The sequence below is a fragment of the Oncorhynchus mykiss genome, chromosome 17, assembly GCF_013265735.2.
Source record: "Oncorhynchus mykiss isolate Arlee chromosome 17, USDA_OmykA_1.1, whole genome shotgun sequence".
Taxonomy (NCBI): Eukaryota; Metazoa; Chordata; class Actinopteri; order Salmoniformes; family Salmonidae; genus Oncorhynchus; species Oncorhynchus mykiss.
The window spans coordinates 36260868-36281006 of NC_048581.1; the positions used below are offsets into that span (position 1 = coordinate 36260868).

The 20139-nt window shown below is 48.8% G+C and overlaps 5 protein-coding genes across 5 annotated transcripts; all 5 read right to left on the minus strand.

The window, feature by feature from the left end:
* Positions 1 to 455: 455 nt before the first annotated feature.
* Positions 456 to 12790, minus strand: LOC118940418. The gene is made up of 5 exons (XM_036949839.1): positions 11791 to 12790; positions 11025 to 11035; positions 8549 to 8555; positions 5523 to 5872; positions 456 to 842 (listed from the first exon to the last, which is right to left on the minus strand). The coding sequence occupies exons 1-5, from the start codon at positions 12081 to 12083 to the stop codon at positions 517 to 519; spliced, it is 987 nt and encodes a 328-aa protein (XP_036805734.1). The 5' UTR covers positions 12084 to 12790; the 3' UTR covers positions 456 to 516.
* Positions 6277 to 8155, minus strand: LOC118940409 (histone H1-like). The gene has a single exon (XM_036949828.1). It carries the CDS (start codon positions 7986 to 7988, stop codon positions 7365 to 7367), a length of 624 nt encoding a protein of 207 aa, XP_036805723.1. The 5' UTR covers positions 7989 to 8155; the 3' UTR covers positions 6277 to 7364.
* A 3886-nt stretch (positions 12791 to 16676) lies between the features above and the next one.
* On the minus strand, positions 16677 to 17207 carry LOC118940415 (histone H3-like). The gene has a single exon (XM_036949835.1). It carries the CDS (start codon positions 17196 to 17198, stop codon positions 16698 to 16700), a length of 501 nt encoding a protein of 166 aa, XP_036805730.1. The 5' UTR covers positions 17199 to 17207; the 3' UTR covers positions 16677 to 16697.
* A 294-nt stretch (positions 17208 to 17501) lies between these two features.
* Positions 17502 to 19956, minus strand: LOC118940411 (histone H1-like). The gene has a single exon (XM_036949830.1). The coding sequence runs from the start codon at positions 19211 to 19213 to the stop codon at positions 18590 to 18592; it is 624 nt and encodes a 207-aa protein (XP_036805725.1). The 5' UTR covers positions 19214 to 19956; the 3' UTR covers positions 17502 to 18589.
* On the minus strand, positions 17561 to 17947 carry LOC118940126 (histone H2A). The gene has a single exon (XM_036948384.1). The coding sequence runs from the start codon at positions 17945 to 17947 to the stop codon at positions 17561 to 17563; it is 387 nt and encodes a 128-aa protein (XP_036804279.1).
* Positions 19957 to 20139: the final 183 nt, after the last annotated feature.

Below are 20139 nucleotides of genomic sequence, written 5' to 3' on the forward strand. Positions count from 1 at the left end.
TGGACACACCCCTGCTTTCTCATAGGCGCCCCTGCCATTTGCCCAGTGGAGCTGAGCGCGCATAAGAGCCTTCCACTCAGAGGCTTGCTTCCCTAACAAAGACCATAGCCTATGCTCTGTCACTGGTGGGGAATGGTGTGTTTCCAAAAAAGTCCTACAATGGCCAAAAATAAGGCTCCCCTTTTTGGTACTTGGTGGGGATTTCCCAGCCGTGGTGCCTTTATTTCGGGTGTCTCGTAATACGACTGTACGCAAAGCCTGCACTGAACATAGCCTCCCTCCTGTCATGAACACTCCCTCCCTGTCCACTCAAGAGTGGCTCATGGTTTAATACGACTGTAGGCAAAGCCTGCACTGAACATAGCCTCCTGTCACGAATACTCCCTCCCTGTCCACTCAAGAGTGGCTCATGGTTTCCTACGATAATGGATTTGACCCTTTTGAAGCGGATGTGGGTGGCTCTTAAAAGAGCCTTTGGGTTCAAGTCGGGATGTTGACGTTCCGAGAAGAGTGCGTTTAACCGCCGAAACCGTACAGGGTGCGTCCCTGGCGTTTCAGAGCGTAGACCACGTCCATGGCCGTAACGGTCTTCCTCTTGGCGTGCTCGGTGTAGGTGACGGCGTCACGGATCACGTTCTCAAGGAACACCTTCAGGACACCGCGGGTCTCCTCGTAGATCAGCCCGGAGATACGCTTCACGCCGCCACGGCGAGCCAGACGGCGAATGGCGGGCTTGGTGATTCCCTGGATGTTATCGCGGAGAACCTTACGGTGACGCTTAGCGCCTCCTTTTCCGAGTCCCTTGCCGCCTTTACCTCTTCCAGACATCGTGTGTTCGCTAGCTGAGTTCAAGTGAATTAATGACGTAATTTTCGGTGCTCGGGTGCTCTTATTATCTGCGTTTGGTGGACCTGATTGAAGCCAGTGGCACAGAAAGCGCGCGCTTTTGCCTGGCCTCTGCTGCAAAGGGGAGGGCAGGGCGTTCGTTCTAGGGAACAATGGAGGAAGAAGAAATCAAAGCTACTTACTTACATGCGCGGGAAACACACTCAAATACTGAGCTATGTTGAACACAAGGCCCAACTGTGATGTCCCACTCTTCACATTGATTGGTGTTGTTCTACTTGTTGTTGTTGTTGCACCTGATTCAACTCTTTCAATCAGCTGTGCCTCTCCAGGGCTACCACAAAAAATGGCTACTCTACCCCTGCCTGGAGTTGGGAAACACTGAACTAGTAGGATTCAACCCACTGCAGTTGCCAGTCACACCTAATAGAGATAGGCGTTAAAACCTCAAATAGTGTCACAAGTACAAAGGAGAAACAAAGTGCAACATACGGGAAACAAATACACAAGGAATGCCACAAACCCTATAAGGGGTCCGTAATGTCACCTCAGCAGTCATGTAGCTCTTGAAGGCCATGTAATAACGTCATTCTTCTTTTTCTTCCCTAGACAGGATCCAGGTGGCCATGGGAAGGGTGGTGATACCTCTGCAAGCTGAAACGCAGTAAAACATTCCTCAGACACCCACCCAACACACACACAATAAAGGGATCATTTTCCTATGCGTACAGAGGTGATAGGGATGTGCAAATATTGTATGGTACTTTTTTCAAAAAACAATAACATAGCCTTATATTACGGAAATAGTGGTATGAGGTGGATCCTTTATAGGCCAGAGAGCCTCAGCTGTTGCATTGAATGATCTCAACAGGTCATTTCAAAGGGGACAAATGAGGCCCAAGGGCACATACTGGCGATTGACCAATCGGTGCAGTTGATTCACATCTCAGATGTGACTAGGTATCATCTTACAACTTATTGTTGCCATAATTGTCTCTTACGTGCACTTAGTGGCTGCCGGCCCTCGGTTTAGTACATCGAGCAACAGAGGTTGCCTTTTAGGAGAATGACTGACAAGCGTTCAACTAGCTGGGATGCAGCTAGTGTCATCAAAGCACTTTGTCATAGCAAGTTAGAAGAAATAGGTTAAGGTTACGAAAAGGCTTAGGCTTACCCCAAATGTCACGTCCGTTCGTAGCTGTACTCCGTGTAGGCACAACAAGTCATCACACAGAGAGCACACTTGAAGCACAACTGCACTGCCTGGAAGGCCGCAACGGACTGAATTGGAATCCCTCAAACAGCACGCTAACTACATTCCGCTTTATGATGTCACAGTCAGCCCCTCGGAACACTGGTCCTCAACAATCTCAAACACCTTGGATACCCAAGCCAAACATTCTCGAATCACTCACATTCACAAATCAACCAGGGCGAAGAAGGCTGCCAGGAATTGAATGCTGAAAAGCTAACCTCCTTCACAGAGCAACATCATAGGACTGGGAGTTTGTGTTCAACAGCTTGCGTTCCCCTATTATCAAGGGCTTAGTTCCTCTATAGGCTACAGTGCAGATACTTCACATGCAGAGTACAACAACAAATAACAGAGGGCCTGTTACCACACCCTATAGGCTAGGAGTTGAACTTGGACCACAATGACATTGGTAGTAATTAGCCTGCAGCATAAATGACAGCTCCCTAACGGGGACATAAAGTGGAAATGGAAGTGCGACACATAGAGGAAAAGTCCTAATCCTAATCAAATAGACACATTTTTTTAAATTTTTATTTTTATTTATTTCACCAGGTAGGCAAGTTGAGAACAAGTTCTCATTTACAATTGCGACCTGGCCAAGATTAAGCAAAGCAGTTCGACACATACAACGACACAGACTTACACATGGAGTAAAACAAACATACAGTCAATAATACAGTATAAACAAGTCTATATACGATGTGAGCAAATGAGGTGAGATAAGGGAGGTAAAGGCAAAAAAAGCCCATGGTGGCAAAGTAAATACAATATAGCAAGTAAAACACTGGAATGGTACATTTGCAATGGAAGACATGTGCAAAGTAGAAATAAAAATAATGGGGTGCAAAGGAGCAAAATAAATAATTTCATTAAATACAGTAGGGAAAGAGGTAGTTGTTTGGCCTAAATTATAGGTGGGCTATGTACAGGTGCAGTAATCTGTGAGCTGCTCTGACAGTTGGTGCTTAAAGCTAGTGAGGGAGATAAGTGTTTCCAGTTTCAGAGATTTTTGTAGTTCGTTCCAGTCATTGGCAGCAGAGAACTGGAAGGAGAGGCGGCCAAAGAAAGAATTGGTTTTGGGGGTGACTAGAGAGATATACATACACCTGTTTAGCAGATGTCGGGAAATGCTTGTGTTACTAGCTCCAACAGCACAGTAAGATCTAACCATGTTCCAACATTCCACACAATACACCCAAATGCAATTGGAATACATCAATATATGGACGAGCAATGTCAGACCGTCCGTAGACTAACATACCTTACAATACAATACTTTATATATCCACATGACATGAGCTATGCAAACCACCTCCACGTTAGGAATGTGCCCAGTGATATCTAACAAAAACACACACCTCCGTGGAACCCACATGGCAAGACAGGAAGGAAGACATGCAGGAGTGCTCATGAAGAAGACCGGAATCATCTCCAATCAAGTGAACAATGTCAAAGGAATAGGGCAAGTCATATAGATAGGGAGGCATTTCACCGCCACCCGCTGGACCACAAGTCATTTTGCCAACACTGGCTCATCATTCAAAGCCACATAGGGAGGGATCTTAACACCACCTGCTGGATCAGAAGTGCCACTCACAATGGCCACACAGACCATTTCTCCCTCAACCTGATGCAATTGTCACAACAAGTATGTGCTCAAAATCAAACATTAACTACAACAGATCATCAAATAGGCAAACACATGCTCATGTAGAGTACCTCAAATTATACAGTTACTTTGTCACCAAACCTAATCTGTCATTCATCTACAAATACATGCTCTTCTAAAGCCACAATGCAATGTTCACATGGTACATTTCATTTCTTACAATCTATGTCACTATTACTTCATTTGACTGCTCTTAAATCATATTCACTTAACCCTTTTCTTCACCTGCTGATTTTCTGCTGCTTTTGTCTCTTGCAGATTTGGACGTCATGTGAATCTATGTTTCTCAAGTATCAAAAGAGAGTAAGTTACATTGACCTACTTTATGAAAAACGGAATGGTACTTTTCTCTCTAGCCTAGTGCACTCTTTATCTGTAAGCTCCCCTACTGGTGTAGGTAGCTAAAAAAAAAAAAGGTACAGATGCCAGTACCCCATGTAGCCTATAGAACTTGATCTCGACGACCACATTTTACACCAATGCACCCCGACAATCGGTTGGTGGTCGGGAATCAAGTGGATGATTCTGGGACCAATTACAGGATGAGGGGTGTACTGAACTGTGCCTATAGCATGTCAAAAATCCCTCCAACGGGAAATAGGCCTTGGCAAATGGCCAGGGGCGCTGTCTTTTTCAGCACCACGGAGCTCCGCTATTACCTGTCTCATGAGTGAAGATGCAACAGCAGACAATTCCTGCTCTTTTGTCCTGAGATGACACACTTTAGCCGTGTCATTGCTGCATTTAACTGGCAGCCTGTATTTAGGGCCTTTACTTTGTCGTATCATTTGGTCAAGGGGTTTCGATTCCTCAGCAAATCTTCTTGGAAAAATGAACTAAATCCCACATCAGAAGTCGACTTCAAATCACGCCAAAGACACACGACTCTACTCTACTTTTTTTCGACCACCTTTCACTTGCGCCGGACAGAGATATATCATTTTACTTTCAATAGCTTAGTCAGTCGCATGAATTATGGGGTGCACACAGCTAACGTTGTAATGATCGGATCAAAACATGGATTTTTGGGGCCATCGAGGAATGTCACATGGGCCAGAAATCATTGAATGGCCATTTTCACAAAGGAATAGACAGACTCTAGCATGTTACATTCCAAGAGCAATTGGAATCGAAAAAACACAACGTGCCCCACTTGGGGACCCGAGGACCGAGTTTGGGAAACGCTGGCCTGAAGATCAAATACCAATAGGGAGCCACTATGACGTGCTCACACGCTGACAGTACCAGCGTTTAACCACTAGATGGCCTCCGTGCTCCACGGTAAACTTTTCCCATCTCATCAGCGGCACTTTCAAAGTCAGTTGTTCTTAGCTACATAGTGACCATTTTTGACACTTTTTGCCCTATATCATTACTATCACTCATTACTGCTAGTGTATTTTTCCCCTCTTCTACTCTAGGCATACATCTAATCACATATAGAGAGCGTTATTGAAACGACTCAAGTCAGTTAAGAACCAACTCTTATTTACAATCACGGCCGGTGGTGATACAGCCTGGAATCGAACCACGGTCTGTAGTGACTCGAGAACAGGGAACATACACGGTGGGAAAGGGGCGTGTACAAATGGAACAATTGTGCCTTTTTGACTGAAATATGGAGGTGGCTCTTAAAAGAGCCTTTGGGGGATTTTGGAGATCAGGTCATCGTTTATGCGCGCTCTCCGCGAATACGACGGGCCAGCTGGATGTCCTTGGGCATGATGGTCACCCTCTTGGCGTGGATGGCGCACAGGTTGGTGTCCTCGAACAGGCCGACCAGGTAAGCCTCGCTTGCCTCCTGCAGGGCCATCACTGCGGAACTCTGGAAGCGCAGGTCGGTCTTAAAGTCCTGGGCAATTTCTCGCACCAGGCGCTGGAAAGGCAGTTTGCGGATCAGCAGCTCAGTGGACTTCTGGTAACGACGGATCTCTCTAAGAGCCACGGTGCCGGGCCTGTAACGGTGAGGCTTCTTCACGCCGCCGGTGGCCGGGGCGCTCTTGCGCGCAGCCTTGGTGGCGAGCTGCTTCCTGGGTGCTTTGCCACCGGTGGATTTGCGAGCGGTTTGCTTGGTTCTGGCCATGGCGCTAGCTAGCTTCCTTCTTTCACAGTCGGAGTATAGCCTCAAAATGCCTATGTGAAGTTTATAAAGCCGGCAGCGGCGTCTGCTCATTGGTCACCATCTCCGCACCGCCCTGATTGGCCCGTTGCGGAGGCCTCCTCCGCCGCCCATTGGACGGGAGGCTCGGCCTCTCCGTGCCGCCCCAAAATGCAACCCCCACCCTCGCCGAGGCGCGCTTGGGTCTTTTGTTAGGGCCGCGAGCAACGTTACACTTTACGCGCAATAATGCTCTCATTCTAGCCTACTAGTTGTTATCCTTCATTTAGGCCTCATGTGGGCACTTGATACGGTGCCGTGTATATGTGTGTGTGTGTATCTAACAAACACGCCAAATAGTTGGCCAGGCATAGAAAGGACACTTTGCGCTTTTGTTGAGCTAGGTGGTTGGCTCTTAAAAGAGCCTTTGGGGGTTGAGTAGTCAAGTTGCAGCCGCACCAGCGATTTTACTTGGCTTTGACGGCCTTCTCAGTCTTCTTGGGGAGCAGCACTGCCTGGATGTTGGGCAGAACACCACCCTGCGCGATGGTCACGCCGCCAAGCAGTTTGTTCAGCTCCTCGTCGTTACGGACTGCCAGCTGCAGGTGACGGGGGATGATACGAGTCTTCTTGTTGTCACGGGCAGCGTTTCCGGCCAACTCCAGGATCTCAGCAGTCAGGTACTCGAGCACTGCGGCCAGGTACACTGGTGCGCCAGCGCCCACACGCTCGGCGTAGTTGCCTTTACGCAGCAGCCTGTGCACACGGCCCACGGGGAACTGGAGCCCGGCACGGGATGAACGTGTCTTTGCCTTCGCCCTGGCCTTGCCTCCGGTTTTGCCTCTTCCGCTCATATTGGTAGCTTCAGTATGTCACAGAAAGTCTGAATGAGCCGCTGGCCACCTCGAGAGTCTTACTTATACCTCGCCACAAAAGCCATCGATTGGCCACCGGACCGGTGTGGCCTTATCCAATTGGAGTGAGGGAGGGACAGACAGACAGGCAGTCAGCCCTAAGCCCGCCCCCACCCACCCGCCCGCAGGCAGGCAGGCAGCAGAGTGACGAGGGCTAGGCTACTCTGTTTCCCTCCGACTTTTGTTACTTTTTCACGTTGGCGGGAGCGCCAAAGTGACAACTCAAATCACTGAAACATGTATCAATCAATTCGAGAGTGGCTCATAATACAAATGGCTGCTGTCCAACCCACTATAGTATGTATGCTTATTATTATCAGGATCAATGTGACATGCCAATTCTAACACATCACAACAATGTTGACTGGTGAGGGTGCTGCACTCTTGAGTGACAAATGTAAAGCCATTTAGCCACTCCAAAATGTGGTGCGTAAAAGTCATTCATTTCATTTATTTTGCACCACGGGTAGGTAGGTGGAATGGAATGACATGCGCTTTTATGGAAAGAGGTGGGTGGCTCTTAAAAGAGCCTTTTGTGGTAACAACATGTGTCGAGTAGAAAGAACACTGTTTGTAATAGGTTTACTTCTTCTTGGGGGCTGCCTTCTTGGCCTTGGCCGCCTTGGGCTTGGCGGCTTTGGGCTTCGCTGCCTTGGTAGCCTTCTTGGGGCTCTTGGCCGCTTTCTTGGCCGCTGCGGCGGGCTTCTTCACCTTCTTTGGGCTCTTGGCGGCCTTTTTGGGTGTAGCGGGCTTCTTGGCCTTCTTGGGGGACTTCTTTGCGGCCACGGCCTTCTTGGCTGCTACCTTCTTGGGCTTCTTGGCGGCGGCGGGCTTCTTGGCGGCCACCTTCTTAGCTTTGGGGGCTGCGGCTTTCTTGGCGGGCTTCTTTGCCTCGACGGCCTTCTTGTTGATCTTGAAGGAGCCGGAAGCACCGGTGCCCTTAGTCTGGACCAGGGTGCCCTTGGTGACGAGGCTCTTGACGGCGATCTTGACACGGGAGTTGTTCTTCTCCACGTCGTAGCCGCCTGCCGCCAGAGACTTCTTGAGCGCGGCCAGGGACACGCCGCTCCTCTCCTTGGAGGCGGACACCGCCTTGACGATGAGCTCGCCTACGCTGGGTCCCGCTTTCTTGGGCTTGGCTGCTGCCTTCTTCTTGGGTGCCTTGGCCGGCGCGGCGGCGGCGGGTGCTGGTGCGACTTCTGCCATGTCTGTCGTTCGGTCCGGTAAACACACACACTTACAACACTACGGTAGTCTGTGAGGAGGAGTACTTTGCTGTAGACGCTGCTCTGCGCTATTGAAGCTCCACACCGTGCAGGGGGCTGGCCTTAAACGCGACATGAGAACCATGTAGACTCAAGCCACCCAGCTCGGCTTCTCCGGGCTGGCCAAATGCTCTTTCACTTGTGTTTTCTGGTCGCCAATATCGGGCCAAAAGTCACCGACGGAGCCGCGTTTTTGGCCCAAAAGCGAACGGCCCAGCGAGCAGACTTGTGTCCGTTCAGAATAAAGTCATGTGGGCTGCAGAAGCCCCGTGCATTTTGCTGCGACTCGCTCAAAACCTCACCGTTCGACTGTCGGGTGGAGCGGTGCGCACTGCTTTTCCTGTGCTATTTGTCTCCTAAATGGCCTAAAAGTGCATCCGATTGCGAGCACCATTGATTGTGGAGTGAGCCGAGATGTCTGGCAAGGGAATCAAATGGTTTGGCGTCCCCTGATGTGCTCCTTGGTGTTTTAAAGGAGAGCTCTTTTGGGGACCTTAAAACACATGCACTTGTGAGGCCTGGCTGAGACTAGTTTCACGTTGTATTCGTCATGTGTCCAGGAGGCAAACGAGAAATAATACACTGTCCAACGACATGCTTACTTGCACTTTGTGTGTGTGTGTGTGATGTTTTATTAGTATGAGTTTATTAGTTGGATTTGGAGCCTGTGTGTTTTCTTGTGCTAGGTAGTCTCTCTCTCTGTCTGTGTGTCTCTTTCAAAAGCGTGTCAGAGAGAGAGAGAGAGAGAGAGAGAGAGAGATAGGCTTGTGGCCTTCTCGCAGTCCTTCCTCGCTTGACTCCGCAGCGTGACTCACTCGTGCCGGTCTTTGTGTCTGTGGGTCTTGGTGTCTGGCTGTGCGGCCGGCGCTATGGAGGCTGGCGCCCCATGTGCTTGTCCGCCCTGATATAGGCCTAGAGAGAGAGAGATTTGGAGCCTCTTCTTCTCTCTCCTCCTCCCTCTTGTACAGGTGTGTGTAAGGGATGTGAAACGGCTAGTTTCAATCGGTGACGTCACTTGCTCTGAGACTGTTGTTGATGATGTGTGCAGAGGGTCCCTGGTTCGGCCTAAAGTTACACTGTTACACAGGCTCCAGTCATCGGAGCACGAGTGGAATCCCACTCACTGCGTTATACTGCCATGCACACATTCCTACCCTGTTCATGTCAGCATCATTTATTCCCTCTCCCCCCTTTTTGACATGTCCTCCACACACACACACACACACACACATATATGGATTTGCTTTTTTCACTGACAGGGTGGGTGGCTCTTAACCTTTTGAGGGCATGGCAGATTTACGCCCCCTTTGGAGAAATTGGGTACCCCTAGTAAACTGAAAAAAACTATATAAAAAATTGCTAATATATGCATATAATAATTATTATTGGATAGAAAACACTCTAAAGCTTCTAAAACCGTTGGAATTATGTCTGTAAGTATAGCAGAACTCACAGGGCATGCATTCTTCCAAACTAGTTTTTGTGGCCATGAAAGTTGGAGCAACTTTGACGTCATGCCCCCACCCTTCCCGACCACTTATGGATCTGGGGACACTTTCCATCTCTTCCACTAGATGTCCTCTTTCTTTGGAGCGTTCAATCGTTCAAATCGCGCGAGAATTGGCCCTATAGGAGTGATTGGAGTAAGTGTCGCAATAAAAAAACCTGTGCGTTAGGGCGCGAATTGGTCACAGCCATTCCTTTGTTCCAGCACTCCTGGGAAGAGCAAACGATGCCCGGTTGAATTGAAGTTTGTTTTGCACGTCTAAAACATCATAAAGCTTGCTTCTGCACTTAGTTTGACCTGTTTAGTCGACATATAATGTGTAATTTTGAAGTTTTGATGCGCAACTTATCCGGACCGGAGGACGTTTTGGGTGCATTTCAGCTGATGTTATTAGCAGTAGCTAATACAAAGACGCAAGACTTGAAACCAAACGATGTATTGGGTAAGTATGAACCCTTCCAGAACATTCTGAACGAAGACCATCGAAGGTAAGGGAATATTTATGCTTAAATCTGTGTTTCTGTTGACTCCAACATTACGTGGAAATGTAGCTTGGAACTGAGCGCTGCCTCAGCATATGAAATAGTGTGCGATTTCTGTAACGTTAAAAATAAATCTAACACAGCGGTTGCATAAAGAAGCAGTGTATCTTTCTAACTATATGTAGAACATGTATATTTAGCCAAAGTTTATGATGTCTATTTACGTTATCTTGCCGAGCTACCTAGGTTTCCTGCGGGCATTTTTGAGTAATTTCTGAACATGAGTACACTGTAAATGGACATTTATGGATATATATGGCATATTATTGAAAAAAAAAAAATGTACTGTGTAACATGTCCTATCACTGTCATCTGATGAAGATTTTCAAAAGGTTAGTGAGCGATTTATTTTTTAATCCTGCTTTTATAATTTTATATTTTCTGGGACAAAATGGCTGCCGCTTGTCTTTGTTTCGGTGGTGGTCTAATATAAATGTGTGGTGTGTTTTCGCCGTAAAACATTTTAAAAATCTGACATGCTGGGTAGATGAACAAGGTGTTTATCTTTCATTTGAGCTATTGGACTTGTTAATGTGTGGAGGTTAAATATTTTTAAGAATATTTTTGCGTTCCATGCGCCACCGTTTGAGCTGAACGGGGGGGAGGGTGTTCCTCCAGAGGAACTCCTGGCATCAAAATTAAGAGAGCCTAAAAGAGCCTTTGGGTTACTACAGCACTCCAAATGGGCTGTTTACTTGGAGCTGGTGTACTTGGTCACGGCCTTGGTGCCCTCGGACACTGCGTGCTTGGCCAGCTCTCCGGGGAGCAGCAGGCGCACTGCGGTCTGGATCTCCCTGGAGGTGATGGTGGAACGCTTGTTGTAGTGGGCCAGGCGAGACGACTCTCCGGCGATACGCTCGAAGATGTCGTTCACGAACGAGTTCATGATTCCCATGGCCTTGGAGGAGATGCCGGTATCGGGGTGGACCTGCTTCAGGACTTTGTACACGTAAATGGCGTAGCTCTCCTTCCTCGACTTTCGGCGTTTCTTGCCGCCTTTCCCTGCGGTCTTGGTGACGGCTTTCTTGGAGCCCTTCTTGGGCGCGGACTTTGCTGGCTCGGGCATGATGCTGATGTCTCGCTGCTTCTCACAAACGAATGAGGGGGTGGAGAGCCCTTTCCCTCTTATGAAGACGAAGCTAAGCTAATTCGCCGGCCGTGGACACACCCCTGCTTTCTCATAGGCGCCCCTGCCATTTGCCCAGTGGAGCTGAGCGCGCATAAGAGCCTTCCACTCAGAGGCTTGCTTCCCTAACAAAGACCATAGCCTATGCTCTGTCACTGGTGGGGAATGGTGTGTTTCCAAAAAAGTCCTACAATGGCCAAAAATAAGGCTCCCCTTTTTGGTACTTGGTGGGGATTTCCCAGCCGTGGTGCCTTTATTTCGGGTGTCTCGTAATACGACTGTACGCAAAGCCTGCACTGAACATAGCCTCCCTCCTGTCATGAACACTCCCTCCCTGTCCACTCAAGAGTGGCTCATGGTTTAATACGACTGTAGGCAAAGCCTGCACTGAACATAGCCTCCTGTCACGAATACTCCCTCCCTGTCCACTCAAGAGTGGCTCATGGTTTCCTACGATAATGGATTTGACCCTTTTGAAGCGGATGTGGGTGGCTCTTAAAAGAGCCTTTGGGTTCAAGTCGGGATGTTGACGTTCCGAGAAGAGTGCGTTTAACCGCCGAAACCGTACAGGGTGCGTCCCTGGCGTTTCAGAGCGTAGACCACGTCCATGGCCGTAACGGTCTTCCTCTTGGCGTGCTCGGTGTAGGTGACGGCGTCACGGATCACGTTCTCAAGGAACACCTTCAGGACACCGCGGGTCTCCTCGTAGATCAGCCCGGAGATACGCTTCACGCCGCCACGGCGAGCCAGACGGCGAATGGCGGGCTTGGTGATTCCCTGGATGTTATCGCGGAGAACCTTACGGTGACGCTTAGCGCCTCCTTTTCCGAGTCCCTTGCCGCCTTTACCTCTTCCAGACATCGTGTGTTCGCTAGCTGAGTTCAAGTGAATTAATGACGTAATTTTCGGTGCTCGGGTGCTCTTATTATCTGCGTTTGGTGGACCTGATTGAAGCCAGTGGCACAGAAAGCGCGCGCTTTTGCCTGGCCTCTGCTGCAAAGGGGAGGGCAGGGCGTTCGTTCTAGGGAACAATGGAGGAAGAAGAAATCAAAGCTACTTACTTACATGCGCGGGAAACACACTCAAATACTGAGCTATGTTGAACACAAGGCCCAACTGTGATGTCCCACTCTTCACATTGATTGGTGTTGTTCTACTTGTTGTTGTTGTTGCACCTGATTCAACTCTTTCAATCAGCTGTGCCTCTCCAGGGCTACCACAAAAAATGGCTACTCTACCCCTGCCTGGAGTTGGGAAACACTGAACTAGTAGGATTCAACCCACTGCAGTTGCCAGTCACACCTAATAGAGATAGGCGTTAAAACCTCAAATAGTGTCACAAGTACAAAGGAGAAACGAAGTGCAACATACGGGAAACAAATACACAAGGAATGCCACAAACCCTATAAGGGGTCCGTAATGTCACCTCAGCAGTCATGTAGCTCTTGAAGGCCATGTAATAACGTCATTCTTCTTTTTCTTCCCTAGACAGGATCCAGGTGGCCATGGGAAGGGTGGTGATACCTCTGCAAGCTGAAACGCAGTAAAACATTCCTCAGACACCCACCCAACACACACACAATAAAGGGATCATTTTCCTATGCGTACAGAGGTGATAGGGATGTGCAAATATTGTATGGTACTTTTTTCAAAAAACAATAACATAGCCTTATATTACGGAAATAGTGGTATGAGGTGGATCCTTTATAGGCCAGAGAGCCTCAGCTGTTGCATTGAATGATCTCAACAGGTCATTTCAAAGGGGACAAATGAGGCCCAAGGGCACATACTGGCGATTGACCAATCGGTGCAGTTGATTCACATCTCAGATGTGACTAGGTATCATCTTACAACTTATTGTTGCCATAATTGTCTCTTACGTGCACTTAGTGGCTGCCGGCCCTCGGTTTAGTACATCGAGCAACAGAGGTTGCCTTTTAGGAGAATGACTGACAAGCGTTCAACTAGCTGGGATGCAGCTAGTGTCATCAAAGCACTTTGTCATAGCAAGTTAGAAGAAATAGGTTAAGGTTACGAAAAGGCTTAGGCTTACCCCAAATGTCACGTCCGTTCGTAGCTGTACTCCGTGTAGGCACAACAAGTCATCACACAGAGAGCACACTTGAAGCACAACTGCACTGCCTGGAAGGCCGCAACGGACTGAATTGGAATCCCTCAAACAGCACGCTAACTACATTCCGCTTTATGATGTCACAGTCAGCCCCTCGGAACACTGGTCCTCAACAATCTCAAACACCTTGGATACCCAAGCCAAACATTCTCGAATCACTCACATTCACAAATCAACCAGGGCGAAGAAGGCTGCCAGGAATTGAATGCTGAAAAGCTAACCTCCTTCACAGAGCAACATCATAGGACTGGGAGTTTGTGTTCAACAGCTTGCGTTCCCCTATTATCAAGGGCTTAGTTCCTCTATAGGCTACAGTGCAGATACTTCACATGCAGAGTACAACAACAAATAACAGAGGGCCTGTTACCACACCCTATAGGCTAGGAGTTGAACTTGGACCACAATGACATTGGTAGTAATTAGCCTGCAGCATAAATGACAGCTCCCTAACGGGGACATAAAGTGGAAATGGAAGTGCGACACATAGAGGAAAAGTCCTAATCCTAATCAAATAGACACATTTTTTTAAATTTTTATTTTTATTTATTTCACCAGGTAGGCAAGTTGAGAACAAGTTCTCATTTACAATTGCGACCTGGCCAAGATTAAGCAAAGCAGTTCGACACATACAACGACACAGACTTACACATGGAGTAAAACAAACATACAGTCAATAATACAGTATAAACAAGTCTATATACGATGTGAGCAAATGAGGTGAGATAAGGGAGGTAAAGGCAAAAAAAGCCCATGGTGGCAAAGTAAATACAATATAGCAAGTAAAACACTGGAATGGTACATTTGCAATGGAAGACATGTGCAAAGTAGAAATAAAAATAATGGGGTGCAAAGGAGCAAAATAAATAATTTCATTAAATACAGTAGGGAAAGAGGTAGTTGTTTGGCCTAAATTATAGGTGGGCTATGTACAGGTGCAGTAATCTGTGAGCTGCTCTGACAGTTGGTGCTTAAAGCTAGTGAGGGAGATAAGTGTTTCCAGTTTCAGAGATTTTTGTAGTTCGTTCCAGTCATTGGCAGCAGAGAACTGGAAGGAGAGGCGGCCAAAGAAAGAATTGGTTTTGGGGGTGACTAGAGAGATATACATACACCTGTTTAGCAGATGTCGGGAAATGCTTGTGTTACTAGCTCCAACAGCACAGTAAGATCTAACCATGTTCCAACATTCCACACAATACACCCAAATGCAATTGGAATACATCAATATATGGACGAGCAATGTCAGACCGTCCGTAGACTAACATACCTTACAATACAATACTTTATATATCCACATGACATGAGCTATGCAAACCACCTCCACGTTAGGAATGTGCCCAGTGATATCTAACAAAAACACACACCTCCGTGGAACCCACATGGCAAGACAGGAAGGAAGACATGCAGGAGTGCTCATGAAGAAGACCGGAATCATCTCCAATCAAGTGAACAATGTCAAAGGAATAGGGCAAGTCATATAGATAGGGAGGCATTTCACCGCCACCCGCTGGACCACAAGTCATTTTGCCAACACTGGCTCATCATTCAAAGCCACATAGGGAGGGATCTTAACACCACCTGCTGGATCAGAAGTGCCACTCACAATGGCCACACAGACCATTTCTCCCTCAACCTGATGCAATTGTCACAACAAGTATGTGCTCAAAATCAAACATTAACTACAACAGATCATCAAATAGGCAAACACATGCTCATGTAGAGTACCTCAAATTATACAGTTACTTTGTCACCAAACCTAATCTGTCATTCATCTACAAATACATGCTCTTCTAAAGCCACAATGCAATGTTCACATGGTACATTTCATTTCTTACAATCTATGTCACTATTACTTCATTTGACTGCTCTTAAATCATATTCACTTAACCCTTTTCTTCACCTGCTGATTTTCTGCTGCTTTTGTCTCTTGCAGATTTGGACGTCATGTGAATCTATGTTTCTCAAGTATCAAAAGAGAGTAAGTTACATTGACCTACTTTATGAAAAACGGAATGGTACTTTTCTCTCTAGCCTAGTGCACTCTTTATCTGTAAGCTCCCCTACTGGTGTAGGTAGCTAAAAAAAAAAAAGGTACAGATGCCAGTACCCCATGTAGCCTATAGAACTTGATCTCGACGACCACATTTTACACCAATGCACCCCGACAATCGGTTGGTGGTCGGGAATCAAGTGGATGATTCTGGGACCAATTACAGGATGAGGGGTGTACTGAACTGTGCCTATAGCATGTCAAAAATCCCTCCAACGGGAAATAGGCCTTGGCAAATGGCCAGGGGCGCTGTCTTTTTCAGCACCACGGAGCTCCGCTATTACCTGTCTCATGAGTGAAGATGCAACAGCAGACAATTCCTGCTCTTTTGTCCTGAGATGACACACTTTAGCCGTGTCATTGCTGCATTTAACTGGCAGCCTGTATTTAGGGCCTTTACTTTGTCGTATCATTTGGTCAAGGGGTTTCGATTCCTCAGCAAATCTTCTTGGAAAAATGAACTAAATCCCACATCAGAAGTCGACTTCAAATCACGCCAAAGACACACGACTCTACTCTACTTTTTTTCGACCACCTTTCACTTGCGCCGGACAGAGATATATCATTTTACTTTCAATAGCTTAGTCAGTCGCATGAATTATGGGGTGCACACAGCTAACGTTGTAATGATCGGATCAAAACATGGATTTTTGGGGCCATCGAGGAATGTCACATGGGCCAGAAATCATTGAATGGCCATTTTCACAAAGGAATAGACAGACTCTAGCATGTTACATTCCAAGAGCAATTGGAATCGAAAAAACACAACGTGCCCCACTTGGGGACCCGAGGACCGAGTTTGGGAAACGCTGGCCTGAAGATCAAATACCAATAGGGAGCCACTATGACGTGCTCACACGCTGACAGTACCAGCGTTTAACCACTAGATGGCCTCCGTGCTCCACGGTAAACTTTTCCCATCTCATCAGCGGCACTTTCAAAGTCAGTTGTTCTTAGCTACATAGTGACCATTTTTGACACTTTTTGCCCTATATCATTACTATCACTCATTACTGCTAGTGTATTTTTCCCCTCTTCTACTCTAGGCATACATCTAATCACATATAGAGAGCGTTATTGAAACGACTCAAGTCAGTTAAGAACCAACTCTTATTTACAATCACGGCCGGTGGTGATACAGCCTGGAATCGAACCACGGTCTGTAGTGACTCGAGAACAGGGAACATACACGGTGGGAAAGGGGCGTGTACAAATGGAACAATTGTGCCTTTTTGACTGAAATATGGAGGTGGCTCTTAAAAGAGCCTTTGGGGGATTTTGGAGATCAGGTCATCGTTTATGCGCGCTCTCCGCGAATACGACGGGCCAGCTGGATGTCCTTGGGCATGATGGTCACCCTCTTGGCGTGGATGGCGCACAGGTTGGTGTCCTCGAACAGGCCGACCAGGTAAGCCTCGCTTGCCTCCTGCAGGGCCATCACTGCGGAACTCTGGAAGCGCAGGTCGGTCTTAAAGTCCTGGGCAATTTCTCGCACCAGGCGCTGGAAAGGCAGTTTGCGGATCAGCAGCTCAGTGGACTTCTGGTAACGACGGATCTCTCTAAGAGCCACGGTGCCGGGCCTGTAACGGTGAGGCTTCTTCACGCCGCCGGTGGCCGGGGCGCTCTTGCGCGCAGCCTTGGTGGCGAGCTGCTTCCTGGGTGCTTTGCCACCGGTGGATTTGCGAGCGGTTTGCTTGGTTCTGGCCATGGCGCTAGCTAGCTTCCTTCTTTCACAGTCGGAGTATAGCCTCAAAATGCCTATGTGAAGTTTATAAAGCCGGCAGCGGCGTCTGCTCATTGGTCACCATCTCCGTACCGCCCTGATTGGCCCGTTGCGGAGGCCTCCTCCGCCGCCCATTGGACGGGAGGCTCGGCCTCTCCGTGCCGCCCCAAAATGCAACCCCCACCCTCGCCGAGGCGCGCTTGGGTCTTTTGTTAGGGCCGCGAGCAACGTTACACTTGACGCGCAATAATGCTCTCATTCTAGCCTACTAGTTGTTATCCTTCATTTAGGCCTCATGTGGGCACTTGATACGGTGCCGTCTATAAATAATTGGCCAGGCATAGAAAGGACACTTTGCGCTTTTGTTGAGCTAGGTGGTTGGCTCTTAAAAGAGCCTTTGGGGGTTGAGTAGTCAAGTTGCAGCCGCACCAGCGATTTTACTTGGCTTTGACGGCCTTCTCAGTCTTCTTGGGGAGCAGCACTGCCTGGATGTTGGGCAGAACACCACCCTGCGCGATGGTCACGCCGCCAAGCAGTTTGTTCAGCTCCTCGTCGTTACGGACTGCCAGCTGCAGGTGACGGGGGATGATACGAGTCTTCTTGTTGTCACGGGCAGCGTTTCCGGCCAACTCCAGGATCTCAGCAGTCAGGTACTCGAGCACTGCGGCCAGGTACACTGGTGCGCCAGCGCCCACACGCTCGGCGTAGTTGCCTTTACGCAGCAGCCTGTGCACACGGCCCACGGGGAACTGGAGCCCGGCACGGGATGAACGTGTCTTTGCCTTCGCCCTGGCCTTGCCTCCGGTTTTGCCTCTTCCGCTCATATTGGTAGCTTCAGTATGTCACAGAAAGTCTGAATGAGCCGCTGGCCACCTCGAGAGTCTTACTTATACCTCGCCACAAAAGCCATCGATTGGCCACCGGACCGGTGTGGCCTTATCCAATTGGAGTGAGGGAGGGACAGACAGACAGGCAGTCAGCCCTAAGCCCGCCCCCACCCACCCGCCCGCAGGCAGGCAGGCAGCAGAGTGACGAGGGCTAGGCTACTCTGTTTCCCTCCGACTTTTGTTACTTTTTCACGTTGGCGGGAGCGCCAAAGTGACAACTCAAATCACTGAAACATGTATCAATCAATTCGAGAGTGGCTCATAATACAAATGGCTGCTGTCCAACCCACTATAGTATGTATGCTTATTATTATCAGGATCAATGTGACATGCCAATTCTAACACATCACAACAATGTTGACTGGTGAGGGTGCTGCACTCTTGAGTGACAAATGTAAAGCCATTTAGCCACTCCAAAATGTGGTGCGTAAAAGTCATTCATTTCATTTATTTTGCACCACGGGTAGGTAGGTGGAATGGAATGACATGCGCTTTTATGGAAAGAGGTGGGTGGCTCTTAAAAGAGCCTTTTGTGGTAACAACATGTGTCGAGTAGAAAGAACACTGTTTGTAATAGGTTTACTTCTTCTTGGGGGCTGCCTTCTTGGCCTTGGCCGCCTTGGGCTTGGCGGCTTTGGGCTTCGCTGCCTTGGTAGCCTTCTTGGGGCTCTTGGCCGCTTTCTTGGCCGCTGCGGCGGGCTTCTTCACCTTCTTTGGGCTCTTGGCGGCCTTTTTGGGTGTAGCGGGCTTCTTGGCCTTCTTGGGGGACTTCTTTGCGGCCACGGCCTTCTTGGCTGCTACCTTCTTGGGCTTCTTGGCGGCGGCGGGCTTCTTGGCGGCCACCTTCTTAGCTTTGGGGGCTGCGGCTTTCTTGGCGGGCTTCTTTGCCTCGACGGCCTTCTTGTTGATCTTGAAGGAGCCGGAAGCACCGGTGCCCTTAGTCTGGACCAGGGTGCCCTTGGTGACGAGGCTCTTGACGGCGATCTTGACACGGGAGTTGTTCTTCTCCACGTCGTAGCCGCCTGCCGCCAGAGACTTCTTGAGCGCGGCCAGGGACACGCCGCTCCTCTCCTTGGAGGCGGACACCGCCTTGACGATGAGCTCGCCTACGCTGGGTCCCGCTTTCTTGGGCTTGGCTGCTGCCTTCTTCTTGGGTGCCTTGGCCGGCGCGGCGGCGGCGGGTGCTGGTGCGACTTCTGCCATGTCTGTCGTTCGGTCCGGTAAACACACACACTTACAACACTACGGTAGTCTGTGAGGAGGAGTACTTTGCTGTAGACGCTGCTCTGCGCTATTGAAGCTCCACACCGTGCAGGGGGCTGGCCTTAAACGCGACATGAGAACCATGTAGACTCAAGCCACCCAGCTCGGCTTCTCCGGGCTGGCCAAATGCTCTTTCACTTGTGTTTTCTGGTCGCCAATATCGGGCCAAAAGTCACCGACGGAGCCGCGTTTTTGGCCCAAAAGCGAACGGCCCAGCGAGCAGACTTGTGTCCGTTCAGAATAAAGTCATGTGGGCTGCAGAAGCCCCGTGCATTTTGCTGCGACTCGCTCAAAACCTCACCGTTCGACTGTCGGGTGGAGCGGTGCGCACTGCTTTTCCTGTGCTATTTGTCTCCTAAATGGCCTAAAAGTGCATCCGATTGCGAGCACCATTGATTGTGGAGTGAGCCGAGATGTCTGGCAAGGGAATCAAATGGTTTGGCGTCCCCTGATGTGCTCCTTGGTGTTTTAAAGGAGAGCTCTTTTGGGGACCTTAAAACACATGCACTTGTGAGGCCTGGCTGAGACTAGTTTCACGTTGTATTCGTCATGTGTCCAGGAGGCAAACGAGAAATAATACACTGTCCAACGACATGCTTACTTGCACTTTGTGTGTGTGTGTGTGATGTTTTATTAGTATGAGTTTATTAGTTGGATTTGGAGCCTGTGTGTTTTCTTGTGCTAGGTAGTCTCTCTCTCTGTCTGTGTGTCTCTTTCAAAAGCGTGTCAGAGAGAGAGAGAGAGAGAGAGAGAGAGATAGGCTTGTGGCCTTCTCGCAGTCCTTCCTCGCTTGACTCCGCAGCGTGACTCACTCGTGCCGGTCTTTGTGTCTGTGGGTCTTGGTGTCTGGCTGTGCGGCCGGCGCT